This window comes from Lepisma saccharinum, chromosome 19, assembly GCF_977018435.1.
Source record: "Lepisma saccharinum chromosome 19, izLepSacc3.1, whole genome shotgun sequence".
Taxonomy (NCBI): domain Eukaryota; kingdom Metazoa; phylum Arthropoda; class Insecta; order Zygentoma; family Lepismatidae; genus Lepisma; species Lepisma saccharinum.
The window spans coordinates 17,193,792-17,214,735 of NC_139247.1; the positions used below are offsets into that span (position 1 = coordinate 17,193,792).

Below are 20,944 nucleotides of genomic sequence, written 5' to 3' on the forward strand. Positions count from 1 at the left end.
TTACCACCACCGCCATCTTTAACTGGTCCCCACTTTGTGAATCCGGTCCAGGTTACCTCTCAAGCACCTTTGGTACAAGATACAGTGGCTACAACTTCTACAGCTTCCTCAATGTTTTCTTCACCCTTGCTGCCACGACTGCAGCGACCGTAACGGTTCCCACATCACCAAGTTTGGTTACGTCTTCTCACCTTAATAGTGACACATCTATCCTTCATAAGATCATGTTGAGGAATTTAGATACCCATATTAATGCCCTGGTTATGTGCGATGGCCAAAGCCATACCGCATTATTCACGTTTATGTTGGCCCTACAACGTCTAGTGCTATCTCACCAATATCCTTTGCACTGGTTACTGCAAAATGCAACTCGCCATACCGAGGGAGTCTTACAAACCCTTTGGACGACTGCTATTGCTTCTCTGATGTCCTGGCACGATATGAAAATATATATATGGCGACATTCGGTTCCGATGTCCTTATATAACACCTTGGTTAATGCTCACGTTACGCGCCCTCAACGAGAGTTAGAGACGCTTCATATTTATGTGTCAGACGTCCGAGATTCGGCTGAGGCTTTAGCATTGGGCTGGGATTCTACTGTTTTAGTAACATTTATCCTTCAACATCTTAACAACACCTCGACTAATTGTCTATTATTTCAGTCCCGCCCACAGTCTATGCAGAAGTTAGTGACATTGGCTCATTCTATCACCCCCTTGGAAATGCAAAAGGCATATACTCAACGGCAATTAGGTCACATTGACCGGCATGCGGCCCCTCCACCTCCTAATGTTGCAAACCGGGGGCAGAATTTAAATCGCCCTTCACGCCAATCTCACCCTTTATACTGTAATTTTTGCCAGAGAACTGGACACTCCGCTTCTTACTGCCGACGTCGTCCCTCTCCGAATAATTACAATCCTCATGACCCAGTTCCTTGAATGTAACAGGTGTATTAAATATATAACGATTTGGTATTGTATTAAGGTTGTTTATTGTCTTAGAATATTAAGAGTTTATTGAGGATTTATACTTTATACAATTTTTTGTGTAGACATGTTTTTCTATGTTCAGTATTTCAACATGATATAACTTATATCCATTTGTAATATTTTGCTTTGGAGAGTTGATTCATATTTAAAGTAAATCTTAACTTCATTTGCTAACAATCTTTATTGTATATCACTTACTGAGAATTCTGGAGTATATTTAGGATTGACTGTTTTAATCAAAAATTGTAATTGGTGCTCCTATTTCTTATTGTATTTCCCCTCCCTTTTAGGTTTCCTCTCCTCCTTCCTATCTTTTTTTTTCTCTTCCATTTTTTCTCTTCTAATTTGCCTTTTTTCTTTATTTTCATGTTTCATGAGGAAACTTATACATTGAGTGTACCACACTGGAATGATGAATCGAAGCATCAATTGGGAAAACCAACATATCCCACCTGGACTGATAATTAGATAGTTAAACAACTCTCCTTTTTTAGGGGGGGAAATACTCATCCTGACAGTGTATATCTGGACTTCTTATTCATTATCAGCCCCCCCTCCAAATATAAGTGCTATGTAACAGGTATATTTTATTTTATTGAGTGTACTGCCAACTTGAACGCCTAACCTGATTTATTGCTTTTTTACTGGCGTCTGTACTCCTATCCCTTGTAAAAGGACTGTTATGTATTTTCACATTGTAATTGTTCATTGTTGTTGTCTCATCAAGTTTGTTCATCTTCATTTTTTTTTTCGATTGCAATCGTTTTATCCATATCTTTTTTTTACGATCATATTTATAGTACTTATTACTTACATTATTCATTGTGTTTCAATTTCTTACAAGTATTATGTATTTTTCAGATATTTACCTAGTCTCGTCAAAATGTAATGAGTTTTTGCGTGACATATTTTTAGGTGGTTGTTTTGTATGTATCACCACATTGTATGTTTGATCCTATTTATTGTGTGGTTCTTATGGTTATTCAAAAAGGTAAAAAAAAAAGTGGGTAATTAACATATATATTTATCTATTTTATATCTTTTGGGATTTGATTATATATATCTATGGTGCTCTAGAGATTATATACTCAATTGTGGTTAGTTGTGTCCTTTTTGCCAACTTGTTTTTTCGCTAGTTGGGGGAGTTTGTGATGTTTTTCTGCGCGGATCGTAATAAACGGTATTACGTTAAAGTACCGCGTAGAAAAGCCTCACATTTCCTCCTCAAATCGTCGGTACGCCTTGCGTCTGTGTTGTTGTATGTTGGTTGAGCGAGTGACCGCTAGAGGTCTCCACTGGCCTTTTTTTAGTGCTGCGATTACGAGCGAGGAAGCTCAGCAGTCTTGATTCAGCTGGCAGTCCCGAACCAGCGATTGCGCCTTGAAGTAGATGGGAGAGACGACGTGTGTTTAGAGAGGAACAGTGGCTCGTCGGACGAGACTTATCTATCTACCGTCAGTTACACATTGTAGTATTGGACTCTCCTTTTCTACTCGGACTACTATGAAAACTGGATCATTTTATTGTACCGCTTGGCAGTAAAGAGGTAGAAGAACTGCGGTTTTTTGGGAAGGAGTGAAATGCGGTGAGTGGACTTCACTTTGACCTTTGGACAGCTTAGTCGACGTTTTCTTCAGTGCACGATTCGTTGCCAGGACCATGGAGTTACAAATGGGACTTGACGATGAAGCAAGATTGAGTGGCAGCACACGGGATTGTGTACGAGTATGAAGACTACCAAGGGAAGGCACCATATACATATTTGACTCCATACTGGTGAAGTTTCAATGGGTCAGCGAGGACGAGTTTTCCCCGACTGTTGAGGTATGTACTTTTCAACCCACCTTTTTGCATAAGTGACAGTGAAGTGTGCGAGATAGATGTACGTCTTTCTGAACCGAGTTATGAGTTTAAATATTGGAAAAGAAGGAGTGACAAATGTCATACAATTCAAATGGTAGACAAAAATAACGATGCATTACTGGTCAAATGAGTCTTCGTCGCGATTGATTTTGTGGAAAGTAAAAGCGGCGTTCAATCTTTAATTTTTTGTAAGCAAGGCAGGTCCTAGCAGAATTTAATAAAGTACCACAGGGAATGGGGAAATACAATTAAAATAATTGTTGTTTGGCACAAGGACGGATAAAAATATTCTCTCATATATGTTGATAAAGAAAAAAAAAGAGAGAAGGAATGCAAGCACCAAAGTAAAAAGGGGGGAAATTTGTCACAAGGGAAATGTGTAGGATTCACATGCTGTTAAAGATTGACCTTGCAAATTTAAATGTTACGAATGCATGCGTGTTCTGATGATTGTCTTTCTTTTTTTTTTGGTCCCTTGCTGTTTAATGTATAGACCTTCGTAGTAAAAATAATTGTTGAATCTTTTGAAACATTATTGTGAGAATTAAATGGGAGAAATTGTTAATATTGTTCAATGTACATATTTGTTGATGGAAATGCTAATCGATCTACGTTGCGGGGTTAGCATAATAAATTTTGACTAAGTGTCTCAAACTAAATATTGCAGTATACGTTGACCTTTTTTCCAAAGAAAGTAAAATTGCATTTTGTATTACAAGCTGGTCGAACTGTATTGTAACAAATTGTTCGGAGACGGAGTCGTGGTTATATTCACTCGTTGATTTAGAGTTAACTTTCCCAGCAATTCTTGAATGTATTTTTTGCAGTGAATGTATGTTTCAATCTATCCCGTTTATCCGGATTGCATACCACGTTAAATTTAGGTTCTCGTTAGAGACTGAGGTGACAGTGCTAAACACTTGTCATTAACCTCATAAAACCGTGACTTTTGTAACTGATTGGTTTTCTTTTTTTTTAGCGTATGTATAATAAATTGGTCCACAGACTATTCGCGCGTCTTCCTAAATTTTGATTGTTGTTCTTACGTACGCAACCAACACGTTACAGTACATACATTTGTACATGTTTCTAGATATCAAAACCAATGTTCAAAATATATTAATGTCTTTAGTTCTCCTGGAGTAGCCATTGTTCCAACATGGCGCATGGCTTTCTTTGCTCATTTAGCACTTTTCAGAAACCTTAATATCTCAAAAACTATTAGAGCTAGAGACTTGAAACAAAATTCATTTTGGAGCTAATGAAGTATACTGACTATGACATTCAAGTATGTTTTGCTTAAAATTTCATCCTAAGTACGAAAATTATGGTGGAAATTGTGGTAACGATATTTATAAAATTAGATTTTTAATCCCGATTTTTTTCAATGAAGGTGTTTAGTCAAAGGCTTGATTTTTTTACATGTGTAGACCTGCCTGCAGGGTGTCTGTAAATAAAATATCAGTGCTTCGAAATTCAAACCCTTTTTTTACAGCATGGGCTCAAACATGGTCGTTCATTGAATTTTAACAGTTTTCTGGGTTAAATATCTCGGATGGGTCCTCTTGAAAAATTCTGAAATGTCACCTAATTTCTGACATTGCAAAGTAAGGTTAAACTACATTCCATACTTACAATAATGAAGTCTTTTCTTTCTCTTCTTTAAATTTGGGTTAAATAAAGTCTCAGAAAATATAGTAACATAAGGTTTTAATACTTGACTTACCAGAAATTGAAATTACAAGATATGACAACTGAAAATCTGCAAAATCTCCTTGCAAATGGTTTGATTTATTAGGTACCAATGACCAGTTGGTATTGTCAGCTCCAAAACTGAGCTTCCCCCCACATTTCTTAAATGTAGCAGTACATGCAACTTAAGATAGGCAGTGGCATTCCCAGCCATTTCGAAAGAGAGGGGATGGGGGTTACATATACTTTTTAAGAATAAAACCCTGTTTTTGCCACATTATCCTGCCTTCGACGTAATTGTTTATGGAATACTAGGCTAAAGGTATTGGGTTATGACCCCCAACCAACCGCTCCTTGGGCACTCCACTGAAAGTAGACTATTTATTTTGGAGGGTCAAAGCTGGTAGAATATATATATATATATATACATACATATATATATATATATATATATATATATATATATATATATATATATCGACGACATCTTCATGCTCTGGACACATGGAGAACCATCCTTGTCAGCTTTCCTGGACGAACTTAACCACTTCCGTTCCCTAAAATTCACCTGGACGCACTCCCCCAACCAGATCACCGTCCTGGATGTGGACGTGCACATCGAGGGAGGACACCTGACTACCTCCATCCACATAAAACCCACCAACCACATGCAGTACTTACACTTCTCCAGCTCCCACCCGTTCCACACCAAAAAAGCCATTCCATTCTCTCTGGCCCTCAGGGGACAGCGCCTGAACACTTCACCCACCTCCCGCCAGAATTATAACCTCCGCCTACACCAGGCCCTGGTTAACCGTGGATATCCCTCCATCCTGGTCACCAAGCAAATATCGCGAGCTGCCTCACATACCACTACCACCAAGAAACCTGCTGCCACCAACCCACCGGCACTCATCACCCAATATCATCCCCACCTCAACAAAATCAGGCACACACTGCACTCTCTTCTGCCAATTCTCCACAGTGATCCTGAAACCAAAAGCATATTTCCTCACAAACCCAGGGTGGTTTTCAAACGCCCCCTCAACCTCCAAAACATCCTGGTCCACAACACTCCTTCACCACACATCCAACACCCCCCTGCCCATAAATGCAACCGCCCCAGGTGCAAGACCTGCCCCATCCTCATCACTTCTCACACCCTCCGGGTGCACACGGCCACTGGCAAATTTACCCTTCATCCCAAAGGGACCTGCCATGCCTCAAACCTTATATACATCCTCACCTGCAACATCTGTGGTGATTTTTACCTGGGGGGAAACATCAACAGCCCTCAACCTCCGCATCAATAACCACCGCTCCTCCACCCACAACCTGGACTTCACTGTCGCCGTCCACACCAACCACCACAACATCAGTTTCAACGACTGCTTCCGGGTAGCGATCATCCATCTCCTACCCAAACCAGCCAACACCTCTGTTCGCAAAAGATGGGAAAGGGCCTATATATCGGCCATGAGTGCAACCACTCCACCTTCCCTGAACAAGGCCACCCAGTAATGCCCATCCCTCACCCACCTTCCCCCCCAAACCATCCCATCCCTCCTGCCCTCCCAACTCTTCCTACACACTCACAGTTTACGACGAGCCTGGTGACGAAACAGTGTTTTTTTCGTTCTACGCACCGCTTCTTCTTCGATGGGGACATGGCAACTCTGCAGTGCCCCAACTTCCGGTTCCGTCTATTTCCTCTCACACCGATGATGCTATGAAATTAGCGAAAATTTTGAATTTTTCTACTGTCCGGTGAGTGTTTCCTTTTACCTTCTTTGATTTTTACTTAGCCTTTTTGGCCCTCCTTGCTTTTATCCATATATATATATATATATATATATATATATATATCCTCAAGAAAAGACATTCGTTGAAGTAGACGTGAGTGAAGCCTGAAATTGATCTGTGCATGGACAATCTCTGCTGTCATTCTTCCTTTGCCTAATGTGCCGAGAGTAGTGACTTGTGAATAATCGTTATCAGTGACTGGAAATGGAGTGTTCTGTAGAATTTTTAACTGGAGAGGACTGTCACAAATACACTTTTGGTAAGGTTCCCAAAGACCTAATTATTGTTAACGAACTCAGTGAAAATGATAAAATACTTCTTAGGTCAAGACAATTAGAGACAATTTGCAAATACCATCGAAAATAGATTTTTATATGGTAAAGTATGTTGTGCCTACCACTTAAAGAAAAAGTTAAGTAAGGGAATTTTTAAAATCAATTTGCATCATATGGTAAGGCAAAAAAGTGTCAGGCAAGCCTTATACCAGTTAAATCAATATGCCTGACATGTTGGAGTAAAATTTTCATATCTGGAGAAAGTGACTCACTTAAATGCCAGAATGGAAAGTTATTGTGCCAACACAAGAAAAACTAAAGGAAATAGATGAAGTCTGTTCTGTTTTTGATGTGTCTCCAGTTTCAAAACTAAAGAGCAACAATAAAGTGCTCTTGCTCGAAAAACTATTCACATCATACAAGGAGTGCAAAGGAAACTGGAACGTTGCTTTTCACAAAGCATTAGAACTGAAGAAAAGGAACGGCCAGTACAATCATATAATTGAAATTATAAGAAGAAAAATGTAAATTAGGAAAAACTAATGTTGAAAAGGTCAGAATCATCAGTTTGATTGCTACAACTTGGTCAAGAAAAAAATATATGTGATGAATTGAATATTTCTGATAATTTACTTAGGAACTTAGTGAAAGAACAAAGAATTCTGCCTGATTTAATAAAGAGAATGAATATGAAACTGGAGCTGACAACACCAACTGGCCATTGATACCTAATAAATCTAACCTTTCGCAATGAGATTTTGCAGATTTTCAATTGCCATACATTGTAATTTCAATTTCTGGTAAGTCAAGTATTAAGACAAGATGTTACTATATTTTCTGAGACTTTATTTAACCCAAATTTAAAGAAGAGAAAGAAAATACTTCATTATTGTAAGTATGGAATGTAGTTTAGCCTTACTTTGCAATGTCAGAAATTAGGTGACATACATTACATTATATTGACCAACACGAGTTGAATCTAAAAGTTGAGATTTTTACTGTGAGTTAGGTTCATGCAGGGCTTCCTTTATGCCAAATTTCAGAATTTTTCAAGAGGACCCATCTGAGATATTTAACCCAGAAAACTGTTAAAATTCAATGAACGGCCATGTTTGAGCCCATGCTGTAAAAAAGGGGTTGAATTTCTAAGCACTGATATTTTACTTACAGACACCCTGCAGGCAGGTCTACACATGAAAAAAGATCAAGCCTTTGACTAAACACGTTCATTGAAAAAAATCGGGATTAAAAATCTAATTTTTTAAATATCTTTAGCACAATTTCCACCATAATTTTCGTACTTAGGATGACATTTTAAGCAAAACATACTTGAATATCATAGACAGTATACTTTATTAGCTACAAAATGAATTTTGTTTCAAGTCTCTAGCTCTAATGGTTTTTGAGATATTAAGGTTTCTGAAAAGTGCTAAATGAGCAAAGAAAGCCATGCGCCATGTTGGAAAAATGGCTACTCCAGGAGAACTAAAGACAATAATATATTTTGAACATTGGTTTTGATATCTAGAAACATGTACAAATGTATGTACTAAAAATGATTTTTTTCTAAAATGAGCATGAAACAACCATTGAATTGTTTGGCATGGAATGACCCAATTACTTTAAAGCATTGATTTTATTGTATTTCAGAAGTGAGAAAAATGAGGAAAAAAATGGCATGTTTAAATACCAAACTGAAACACAGGTGTGCAGGTATAGTGAATTTTACACAGGAAGTGCTTTTATGACCCTATGAGAGAAATAATAATAATAATAAATTCTTTATTTCAGTAGACCTATATCCAAGGGTGTGGAAAACATCATACAATACTAAATATTACAAATGGAGTAGGATTACAATGAAGAGAACAAACACAAATACAAATAAATCATATGGGTTAAACAGTTATAAGTGTCTCACACTAAACTTGTTAAGGTGAAAATCCAATATAAGAGACATACAATATCAAAGTAATTTAGATGCTGCAATTTACTAATCAAGTTTAACTATTTAAATTCAGATTATATAGAGGTGTATCTGTTAAATGCTTTCAGTTTCTGTAACTTGTTTGATGTGTGTGGGAAGTTTGTTGTGGTATTTTATTTCTTCAACATGAGGTGATTTGTCTGAAAGAGCAAGTCTGTGTGCTTGCATGTGGAAATTCTCTTTTTGATGTGTGTAGTGGTGATGGACGGACAAATTTTTATCTAATTTACTGTGTTTTAGTACATATTCAATTACTTTATAAATATATAGGGAATATATGGTCATAATTTTATTTTCTCTAAATAATTATCTATTTTGACCATATACCGTATTGCTCTTTTCTGTAGAGTAAGCAGTCTTTGAGTGTATTCCTGTGCAGCTCCTCAACATGCTATTATGCAATATTCTAGGTATGGATATACAAGTCCGTAGTAAAGATTTGTGCTTATTTCAGACACATGATATTGTGTTAGGAGTTTTAGGAGATATAAGTTTTTCCCTACTTTTTTGTATACCTGGTCACTATGATATGCCCATGTTAATTTGTCATCAATAACTAAACCTAAAAATTTTACTGGATTTTCATAATTGTTTTGATTATCATCTATTTGTAAGTTTATATTGTCAAAATTGAGTTTATTTCCAGGATTAAAAAACACATACATTGTTTTTTGATAGTTTATATGGTTTGTATTTCTAATTGTTCTTTTTGCACTGCAAGTTATGGTTGTTTGATCTGCATATGTTAAAATATTTGTATTGTCTGGGGCGGGTAAATCATTGGTATATAGCATGAACCGTAGCGGGCCTCTGAGATGGAGCCTTGAGGGACTCCTGTTTTTGCATATTCAGTGTCAGATGTAATTTTGTGAACCACGAACAAAGTCTCACAGCTGGCTCCAGATCATGGCATTCTGAAGGGTTCACTGGAAAGGTACTGAGAAGGGTAACTCATTGGTAAAGATGAAAAAAATATTTCAGAATCACTTGCGTCATTCTTACCCATTCACATGTCTCTGCAGCAAAGTATTTTAAGGAAATTAAAATTGTTGCCAAAAAGAATCAAATTTCTTAAAAATAATTTCAGTTGGCTTTAAAAAATGGGGTGTTTGCAGTTGCTTTTTCTTCTACTCTATGCACTCTCAAAACCAGTGTCAGTTTTGAAGAAAGTAGCAACAGAAATAAAAAGTGATAAACTGAAGAACTTTGGTGGGAAAATACATCTAAGGAACTCATATTCGCAATCGAAGCACATACAAAGGAGGAAGGATAAGGAAAGGTATCAGAAATAGTGAATAAATATTATTTAATGCCTTAAAATAGATTAATTTTTCTCAAAGTGATTTGGTAGGAAGTCTGTTCTCATGGCATTAAAATGTATTGTGCATAAATTGATATTAATGATACTTCACATTATTATTATTATTTAGTCTATTTCTGGGAATGTATTTTAATCATCCAAGTGTATTGTTTAGAATTACTGTGGTCCCAAATGTGTATTGAAATAGGTTAAAATTATACTTCTTGAATAAAAATCTAGATAATAAATCTCATGTGAATTCTGCATGCCCAAAGTGTCAATTTTTCCTTACATGTTTGTATTGATTTAGGGGTCAAATAGCGAGCTCCTGATTTTTGCCTTTTCTTGAGCATTTTGGATCACTGTGCAATGTGACATTAATCCACCATGGTAGCTTCAGCTCACAATTATCTACTTCATTTTCATATATCACTATGTATTGGTAAAATTGACAGAACTACATTTTAACATGGATATCATGATTATGTTCAGTTAAGTTTCAATTTCACTGCACCTTTCACATCGTGATCCATATTTAAGGGCCCACTACCACAGACAAATTATGGTTGTACGTGAACTACTGGGCTTCAAACACATACCAATCGTTTTGATTGTTCGAGTGTTCAGACAATTCCATATGCTATCTAGCGTCATCTGTGCAAATTATTAAGATGCTCGAGCAAAGAGCCCTCAATGCAGAACTCTAGTGCACAGTCGCCATAGCACCTGAAATTTTAACCTGGCACCCAAATATTCAAATTAAATTCTAAATTAAAAATATATATGGGTCATTCCATCTCAAAGCAGGCCCTCGTAGTTACCGATTTTGATGATATTTGGTACACAGCTTTGCTTTGCTCCAAAACCGACAAATGTGAATGGATTTTGCTGAAATATGATTATTACGAATTATATGACGGTTGTTCAAAATGTCATTTTTGAGCAACATGCTCCTTTCAATTAAGTATATCTCGGGAACGAATGAAGAAACAGAAGCGTTCTTGAGCTCGTTGTAAAGAGGAAAGATGGTTGTATATTATGAGATGATCAAATGTTGAAACTTAGTAAAATTTGAACACACTGTTCAAATGTTCAAATTTCAAGTTTGAACAGCTCAAAACACCCCAAAATCGATTTTCCTCATTTTTGGATATTTTTAAATACCTTCCTCTTCATACTGAGAAAGTTTTATCGAGGTGTTTTTTGATATAAGGGAGAAAATTTAGATTGAAATTTGTCCTGCATCAGCAATGAACTGAGCTGCAGCATCCTTATGATGAGACTTTTCACTTGTGTCGCGCTAAAGGATATACATACTTACTGTTCAGAGTCCGATGATATTCCACTTGAATATCCACTGCTTCGTTTTGTGATGTTATTGCTAATTTATACGTTACTGTTTCCATATTTTTAGCCACGTTCATGGGGACGAGATGTGGGTGTGTTGTGAAAACCTGTGTTAGCCAAAAGAATTAAAGGGGGAAAATGACGAATGTCGGGAATGTTTGAGAAAAAAATAATCTTGTAATACTTTATGAGAATAACTGTGAGTTAGAAGCAATGCGGCGATATATTGGGACTAATACCTCCAACTTTTTTTTACTTTTTTGCTTCGCACTATGGCCTCTTAATGCTAACTCTTGTCTAATAAGAAAATTAACTGTCCTCCCCCCCCCCCCCCGAATCCCCCAAGGTTTGGAATCCAACTAACTACTAGTTAGCAGTCTTAAAAATATTCCTGAATCAAACTATAGTATTATATATAGTGTAATATTGGGTAATGTTTGTTATAAGTTTTAATTTAAATTTTAGATGAAATGAATACTTATAATACTATTTTTATATTTATAATGTTACTTGACAAATGACAATTATACAAAGTTTTATTGCTTGAGACCTCATTTCGAGATGTTGAGATGAGCTCTGATTTATATGACTGAAAATGTAGGGAGATAACCATCAACATGCAGTTATTCTCACAAAATGCTTTGAAAAATGAGTTTTTCACAAAATAATAGTTTATTTTTAAAAATAGATTTATTGATTTAGTGTGAAAGTAACTATTATTTGAAGCACTTCTGAGAAAACAAGTTCTCTTATGGATATTTCCATTACATTTTTTTAAAATTAATGACGACAGTTTATGTTTTAGTTGTTTGCTTGTTTCCTTATCCTGTTTATCATTAAATCACCCCATTATAAATTTTGATCCTGTTGCTAGCAAAACTTTACAATCTTCAGAGATATGGTAGAGTGAGCTACATATTAGAATATATATATATATATATATATATATATATATATATATATATATATATATATATATATATATATATATATATATTGGAATTAATTTACTACTTTTAATCCTCTTTCAATTAATATGAGGGACATTCCGAAAGTAAGTTTCATCATTTTTTTCACAGGGAAGCTGTATTACAAAGTGAAAAAAGCCACATTGCCAAAACAAAAGATAATCTTTCCTGAATTGATGATGGGAGAAGCGAGAGCAGAGGAGCGATGGCGCATGCGCAGAGTGCCAAAGAATACAGATAAGCAGCAGACCGACATGCCCAAGCTCATTCAAGTGCAAATCAGTATGGCAGAAAGACGTGTGCTGGAAACTTGGTCACAAATGGAAGTGCGGCACGCTATTGCCACACACTAGGCAAACTGAAGTCCACCATTTGACACAAGAGACCCCACACTACAATGGCCACTGCAGAACACATTCGTCGTCTGGGATGGGAGAGATTGAATCACCTGGCCTACAGCCCCGATCTTGCCCCATCAGACTTCCACCTTTTTTCTGCATTGAAGTCAGCACGATCGGGACGTCGCTTCGGAAGCAACGAAGAGGTGCAACAGGCTGTGAAGAAGTTCCTTAAATCGCTGGGCACAGATTTTTACCAGGAGGGTCTCTTCAAATTGATTTCACAGTACAACAAATATATCAATGTCGGTGGCGATTATGTGGAAAAATAGCCAAAAGATTGTATTTTGTTATGACATTGTATTCTTCTGTTTGTAATAAAGCTTCCCTGTGAAAAAAAAATGACAAAACTTACTTTCGGAACATCACTCGTAAATTAGATGTTTTAAGGTCACATATCAAAATGTGTAGCTGTATCTCAGTTGGATTCAGTTTTCTTAGGCTCAACTTTTGGGGGAGGGGGAGAAGTTGGCTTCTCAAGAAAAGAGGCAAGTTCATTAATTATTTTTAGTTTCGTCTACCCCTGATTTAGACCACTGTTAAAGCAAACCACACAAAAATTCATGTGTGGTTAGGCCTGTTAGGTTGGGTACCAATACCATTGAAAAATGTTTTTCTGCTACTAAAAGCAATGCATTTCTCTATTCGTTCATGCACAGTTTCTTTCATTATTTCGATGAGCAATGCCTACACGGTTAGGTTAGGTTTCATTAGCATAATACAATGACAAATTATTATTCAGGCTAAGAGAACTAAACCTAGCTAAGTAACAATGTAGGTATTTTTTGCTTTCACAAGTCACTTTTTCCTTTCCAAGAGTGCCCAACCTGGATACGTATTTCTCATTTTTTTTAAAGAATTTTTTTTTCCGCACCTTCAAACTTACTTTCCCCAATTACTAACTACAAAACATTACGAAAAATTTATGAACCGCGTTCCTCCTAAGCAGCCCATATTCTGCAGTCTTACCGTACGAAGTTTACGCATAGGCGAAACATGAGAAATTGGTCAAATCTTCTTGGCGATCTACGAGTTTTGGATTACGCAAGTAAAGAGGACTGAAGGCTATACAAATACCGGCGAACATCATGTTCAACTTCTAAAAAGGTATGAAACTACATTTCTAAAGTGTGCCCGCAGTATTTAGTTGTAATCCAATCTTCCTGACTGTTGGAAAGAGTGACATAGTGCAGGTGATACCCCGCACAAAACCTGTTCTACAGTAGATTAAGATGCGTCCAACTAAAGTCATTTTTGCGAGACGTAGTTAAATGAACTCCCCAATGAAATTGCTCACATGCATTCACGAACGCATATTTTGAAAAGGTACTTACTAGTGAAATTCTACGTAGTGTTGGAATTCTCGTTAAATGGAAATCTACGAACACAAAACTGTTAATTAGACGAGAAATAAGGATTAGTTATCATGAGTAGATAGTCAGGTGATAAAACTGTTGCTAAAAAAATAAAAATTAGTAAGAAGTGCAAATCGTCGCACCAACCCACTTTTGGCAAATTGCAACTGTGGTGATTTTCAATGTCTCGTTCTTGCTTGAGTACCGCTGAATAAAAGAAAGTAAAATTTACCTTAAACTTACCTTTGAATGAACATCTAATTAATGTTGTTCCCCCTTGTTAGTCTTAAGACAAGATAAGAGTAATGCAATGAAAGCCAAAGTACTAAAATGGTCTCGATTTATAAGTTTTGAATTTGAAGTGTTGAACACTAGTTGACTAAAACTGAATTTGCTGGACAAAATTGTATTTAATTTTAAACAAACTTACACGTTACATGATTAAACACGGTTTTTTGGCAAGTTGCAGTTTTCTTGTTGTGCAACCATGTAAAACTACATTGATTCTTACATTCGTAAAAAAAGTGCAAAATGCGAGATTATGCAAAAGTATTTGTGTCGCTTTCTTGTTGCGCCTTATTGTTGTATCGAAAGTTATTAAAGACGTAGCGAATCTACGAGGGTAACAGTATGGTATAGTGAAAACACATTTCACTCGATTATTTCCTAATTATTTACATTTGTACTTACCTGTAATGCATAGCAGAACATTTTTGAATGTGGGATTTTGCTTTTTTTCACTGAAAAAAGGTAATTTTTCACATTGCAAGTATTTATTGTTCGTTGCCAATTTACTTTCGTTACACACAATATGGCGGGCAAGTCTTGATCTTGACTCACATTGTCTATCGTCAGCTGATATGCAGTGTTTCCAAACTTATTACCCGAAAATGCCACACAAACTATTCATAGAAGGTTTTTAAGCAAAAATTGATCCACAAACCATTCACAGAAGGTTAGGTTAGGCAAACAGAAAATTAAATTGGGGAAAAAAAAAAAAACCGCTCACATGTCATCTTGTAAAACAACCGTGTGGTTGCTACACTAACAGTGGGTCACATCGAATGCATGGAACATTTGATTCACGTAGTCAACAGTAATGGTGGCAAGAGCTATACATCGGAGATACATTAATGTCGAAAAATACATGATTTACCAGCCGAATAAGTTGAACGAAGGGAGAAAACACTTCCACGAGCTTCCGAAAGTCTACAGAAACTCAGTTCCGGAAGTAGTTCTAATGTAAATATATAAAGAAATGTGTTTTCACTATACCATACAAGTAATAGAATTGTTATTGTTGAAGAAAGATATAATTGAATAAAGTTGTCAAATTGTTACAAATTGAAGTTTGTGTACGACAATTTGACCTTGCCATATCAACCAACAAGTGTGGGCATATGTAACATGTGTAGTTAGTGGTAAATGCATTAATATTGATAATCGTAACACTGTTTATTTATGTGTGCGCAACCTTGGAAATTTTGCGCAGCATTTACTTTGCAGGTGAATTATATAAGAATACAAAGCTTGGGTTACCTTCCCCTTCTTGCAAGCAATCGTATGTATCTTGCTTATACACCGTTCAGTCCTTGCCATAATGTTTATTGGGTCCAATTTTGCATCAAGTGAAATTGAGGTGCTGTGAACAACATAGCAAATACCTTCCAACGTTTCCAATTTAGCAATTTTGTAAGGGTTCTGCGAATATTAACGTTATTTTGGGTAAATTTCTCGTATCGGACAAACGGATTTCGGTACCAGTAGTATAAGCCGGAGACGCATTAAACTCGTTTGTTTTCAAATAAAAATCATTCATTGCTACTTACCTCATATTCATAGCGGAAGATTTTTCAAGCTGGGGATCACTTTTTTTCCCATGAAAAAAGTGTTATTTTTAACATTATAATCATTTATTGGTCGTTGCTAATTTGGCACGCAAATTTTGACTCACGTTGTCTATCGTCAGCTAATGTGCAGTGTTTCTAAACTTATGAACCGATAAATGCCGCACAAACTATTCACAAAAGGTTTTTAAGTGAAAATTGAGGCTACACTCTACTTTACGTCCTTATGTGCATGGTGATTGCTTCTTTGCGTTCGCGGTGCGCGATCGTGGTGCGGCACCCAGCATCTGTTCGGGTTCGCCTCTTAGGCCTCCTGTACAGATTCACTGAAATTGATACTCCAACTTCTCTTAGCCTGTTTTTCAAGTCATTCATTTCTCCGATTCTCGAATACTGTTCTCCAGTCTGGGCCATGGCTTCCAATACAAATCTTTCTAGCATGGATTCCGTCCTCAGCTTCCTTACCGCCATTGTTCGTCATAGAATTCCTTCTTTGCGGCATCTTCAGAAACCTGACATCCTGACTACTTTGAACATTCAGTTACTGCAGACCCGACGCGATATGGCCGATATGAATTTTTTCTATAAAATCATCAATGGGAAATTAAGATCTGAATCTCTTCTTACAGAATTCAACTTCAGAGTTCCCTCTCGATCGACCCGAAACACTGAATTGTTCCACACCTCCACAGCTAGGCTTTCCCTTATACAGCGCGCTCTATTCCACAGGCTGCCCCAGTTCTACAATAATTTACCCACAAACATAGACATTTTTGCCCCTGAAAGCATTTTCCGATCTTCCCTAAAAATGAATATGTAAATCTTTGTTTCCTTGTTTATGCCTTATGTTTATATTTAACTTTTCTTGTTTTTACCTTAAACCACCTTGACTTGTTCTTGTTATTTGTTAGAGTTTTCAGTGTAAAATGGCCTTAAAAGTGCTGTATCTGAAACTTTGAATAAATAAATAAATAAATAAATAAATAAAGTACCTTTTTCTTTTTACACTTTCTGTTCACGATAGCCCCACTATCCTTTCACGAGGTCGAGGTATGACTACGAGGTTAGGTTAGGTTCCATTAGCACTCATTTCACCCCTAAATATGTGCTTCATCATCTAAAAAATTCCTCAGTACATTCAATTGCGCATATACGGACAACATCGGTTTTTCTCGATTTACTCCTTCAGGAAATTTTTGCTCGCTTTGGGATTTACGTTGTTGAATTCGCTATAAAATAAGCTTTCCAATGATATATGACACGTATTCCTTAGGAAAAGGACGTAAACTAGAGTCTTACCTTACATTGGAAAAAAAAACTGCTCACACGTCATCTTTTCCACGTGGTTGCTACACTGTGAGGGGGTTACATAATCGAACGTACGGAACAGTTGATTCACGTAGTCGACGGTAATGGCGGCACGAGCTATCGTAGAACGGAGATGCATGATTGACGAAAAATACCTTATTTACAGGCAAAATACGTTGCACGATTCTAAAAAACAATTTCCCCGGCTTCAGAAAGTCCCCAAGAACGCAATTCCGTAAGAACTTTCTCATCTTTTCTCCTGTAAATTTTAAGAAATCCGTCTCCGGCTTATACTATTGTTACCCGGATTTCTTCAAATTTACAGGAGAAATTACTTACCGAATGCAGTTTCTTTATACTTGTGGAAGTTCGGGGGAAGTGTTTTCTCGCATCGTTCATTGAATTTTGCAGTTAAATCATCTATTTTTCGATATAAATGTGTGACCAATGCACGAAAGCTGTTGCATCCATTTACTTCCAGGTAGATGTAGCCTGTGTGTGATGACGTAATCCCGGTCAGTGTTTCCAAACACGTGTTTTTGTAACAGAAGAAGGTACGTTTCCGCAAATGGTTTGTGGGGCTATGCATATTTTTTTTCTGAAACCAATTTTTAACTATTGTAACCTATACGTGACCCTACCTAACCTAACCTTACCGGAAATGGTTCGTGGGGCTATGCGTCAATGGTTTGTGGGGCTACGTAGGTATTTTTGGGTGAAGTGTGGTGCAAACACTGCATGCCGAGTACGGTAGTGAAACTGTGAACGCCATTTTGCATGTTACCGAAGGCAAAAAGAAACGAAGAAAACATACTCGATATGTTGCAAATAGAGCTTATTTCCATGAAATAAGTTAAATGCCACCTTCAGCAATGCAGAATACGTAAGTACGAATATTCAAATTGGCTGCGGTACCCTTTTCTACACCCTCGATTTTTCGCACATTTCAAATATTCTCGTTACAAAAGTTAGTTCTTCATAATAAACGATGTTTCTAAATAGCGCGGAAAGTAATTTTTTAGATCTACGTGCTACGAAACTTACGTTTTTTTTATGAAATTAAAATTCCTTGCGTAACGTCAAAAAGGGTTTTCAGAACTTTCTGATGGCGAATGATACATTCATGTCACAGGCGCAAGTCTGAAGATTTCGGATGATCGATTGATGTCACAGGCGCACGTCTGATTTTTTCTTTTTCTTCTTATGATTGACTTGTAGAATAGGAACATTTGCGATTGCGATATGATATTTGTGTGATATTGGCGGATTGGACATTTCAGACATCGGATTTCATTTATGCGACTTCAGAAATTGGAAATAATTATTATTATTATTATTATTATTTTTTGCAACTGCATGCCGTAAATGGTAGGGTTGTTTTTTCTAAATGACTTGTGGGATGGGATAATTTGCGACTTCTAATTTTTATGATGGGAAGGGAGTGGAAGTTGGTATTCTGTGGAAAAGGACAACAAAGACTTTCAAGGTAGAAGTTACTTCATTTTTGGAATTACAAATTGAACTTCGACCCACAATTCAATACCTGGCCTTGGTAAAAAGAGGTAAGTTACCTTCTTTGGTTTAATTTTAGCCTTCATGTTTTGTATGTTCATGTGTCAATGCGGAAAACAGTGAGAAATCCCAGAAATAGTGTTGGGGGCAGGTGACTTCGGCCAATTTCTAACATGCCTTTAAAAGGGACTCTATAGATAAAGGCGGGGCCGCGGTAGCGGTAGGGGGCGGTAAGTCAATTACCCCAGGGGTGGAGTCCGGAACCGGTGGGAAATTTGGACTCAACAATTTCAAGCGACAAAATCGCAACTTTAAACGGCTGTACAGTCGTAAATACTTCTTTCCGCGCTCCAATTTTTTTTTTTTAAATTCACAAATAGGATCACATAATCTTCATAATGAAAAAAAAAATCAAAATTCGAGGGTGTAGAATAGGGTACCCGACCCTTCAAATTAAATGAACTAGCAAATTTCAGCCGTTTGTCCAATACAAGAAATTTACCTTATTTTGATTTCGGCCTCTTAAGATTTGTATTGCTGGTAGCTTACTATTTTGTACCACCAAAGCAGACTGTTACAATACACATTATGTCCAACAGGTGTGTGCAAGATGATTATATTAGCATGCACCAATTGACTTTCAGATCGTAAAATACACAATTCTTACCCACATGCCGAGGCACTCCTTAATTTTGCTCTGAATTTGAATTCCGTTTTCTTCTGCCATCAGAATATTTATACTTCCGTTTGAATTAGTTAGTTCACAACAGAAAACACATTTCGAACACGCCATCATTCTATTCATGCACAAATATTTACATTTCACCACGCCAAAAATATACATATACTTGATGCCAGATATTATGAAGATGATATCTATTGTAGAAAGTTAAAATTTTCTATGTATTTACAATACTGTATTGTATCAAGGACGACCGTCTCCGATTGTATTTACATCAGCGTTGCCAGGTCAGATTTTCAAAAATCGGGAGATCGTGCCCTGAAAAATCAGGAGATCTGCTTAAAAAATCAGAAGAACTAATAATAGCGGATTATCAACGTTCTGGGGGGGGTAGAGTGGGAAAAGCTTTCCACTATCATTATTGAACGTTAATTATTAATTTTAGATGTCAAAAGATAAATTTATTACTGTTATGTCAATAGAAATTTTATTATGAATTTGCACTTCAAAGGGTACGATCTTTGGGCATGATAACCCCACCCTTAATTGACCTAAGGTAAAGGTACAGTTTCCCCCAACCAGTGGCGACGATCGGGTGCCAAAACTGAGGTGAGGTGCAAGGATTGCCCCCCCCCACCCCCTAATCGCCGGCATTGCCCCAACACTTTGCATAAAAAGCTGTGACATTACTAGAAAAAATCCGACCTCCATTTTCTGTTCATTTCTCAGAAATATTCGAAAATAAATGGTGTTGACTGTGCGTGGATTTATGTACTTGACGTTAAAAAGTTTATGGAAACATTTCGTGATTTTTGTGTTAACTAAGATTTTGAGCTTCAGCCACTACGCATTCGGGGATACATATTTTCAAATACTCTACCTGATAACACCTTAGATTGCTTATATTTAAAAGTAGCCAAAGTTACAGGATGTAATTTTTTTAACAACACATTCAAAGCATACTCACATTAATGGTAATGGAGGAGGGCTATCATGCCTGAACCCCCGAAATATCCTCGAATTAAAACTTTTATTTCAATCACGGAAGGTAACCAACCAGTATTGGACAGATTGGTTAATTGATTTGGTTCTATTTTACTTCGAATCTGCCACTTTCGTCTAATCGTAAAGATGTGAAATCGATGAAGGGACACTCACAAAGTGCTCCCTTGCCCAGTCCGGGATTCGAACCCGTGTCCCAGTATTAGACAAGTAGCAGGTTTTTCTTCAACTTTTTCCCCAGTTACTCCAGACAATGTAAATTTTAATTAAATCAGCTTTTTGCATTCGAGGATTACCTAGTATAAAATCGGGAAAGAGAATTTCTACCGTCACAGTATTGATTGTGTATAAAGGGACATAAGAGCAATTGTAGTGGTAGTTACGCTCAGAATTAGCTTAAAAAAACAACGCTCTAAAAACATGAACTATTATTTCTAAGTTAAGAGATGATTAAGAAGAAATAAAACTGCGACGTATAAGTTTGCAACAGCAGTTTACTAAGCCGACCTCCGTGGCTGAGTGGTTAGCACAATGCTATGACATCAGGGATCCCGTCTCGGGATCGAATCTCGGCCTGGGCATGGTTGTCCCTTCATTAATTTCATCTTAT

The 20,944-nt window shown here is 36.9% G+C and overlaps 1 protein-coding gene across 1 annotated transcript in view; it reads right to left on the bottom strand.

Annotated features, from left to right (window-relative positions):
- The window catches only part of LOC146003084 (uncharacterized), a 59,538-nt gene extending 39,935 nt beyond the window's left edge, over nt 1–19,603 (bottom strand). Inside the window, exon 1 of the mRNA XM_083141252.1 lies at nt 19,318–19,603. Coding sequence (XP_082997378.1) covers nt 19,318–19,494 — 177 coding nt within the window. The 5' untranslated portion in view covers nt 19,495–19,603. The remainder of the gene's footprint in view (nt 1–19,317) is intronic.
- Nucleotides 19,604–20,944: the final 1,341 nt, after the last annotated feature.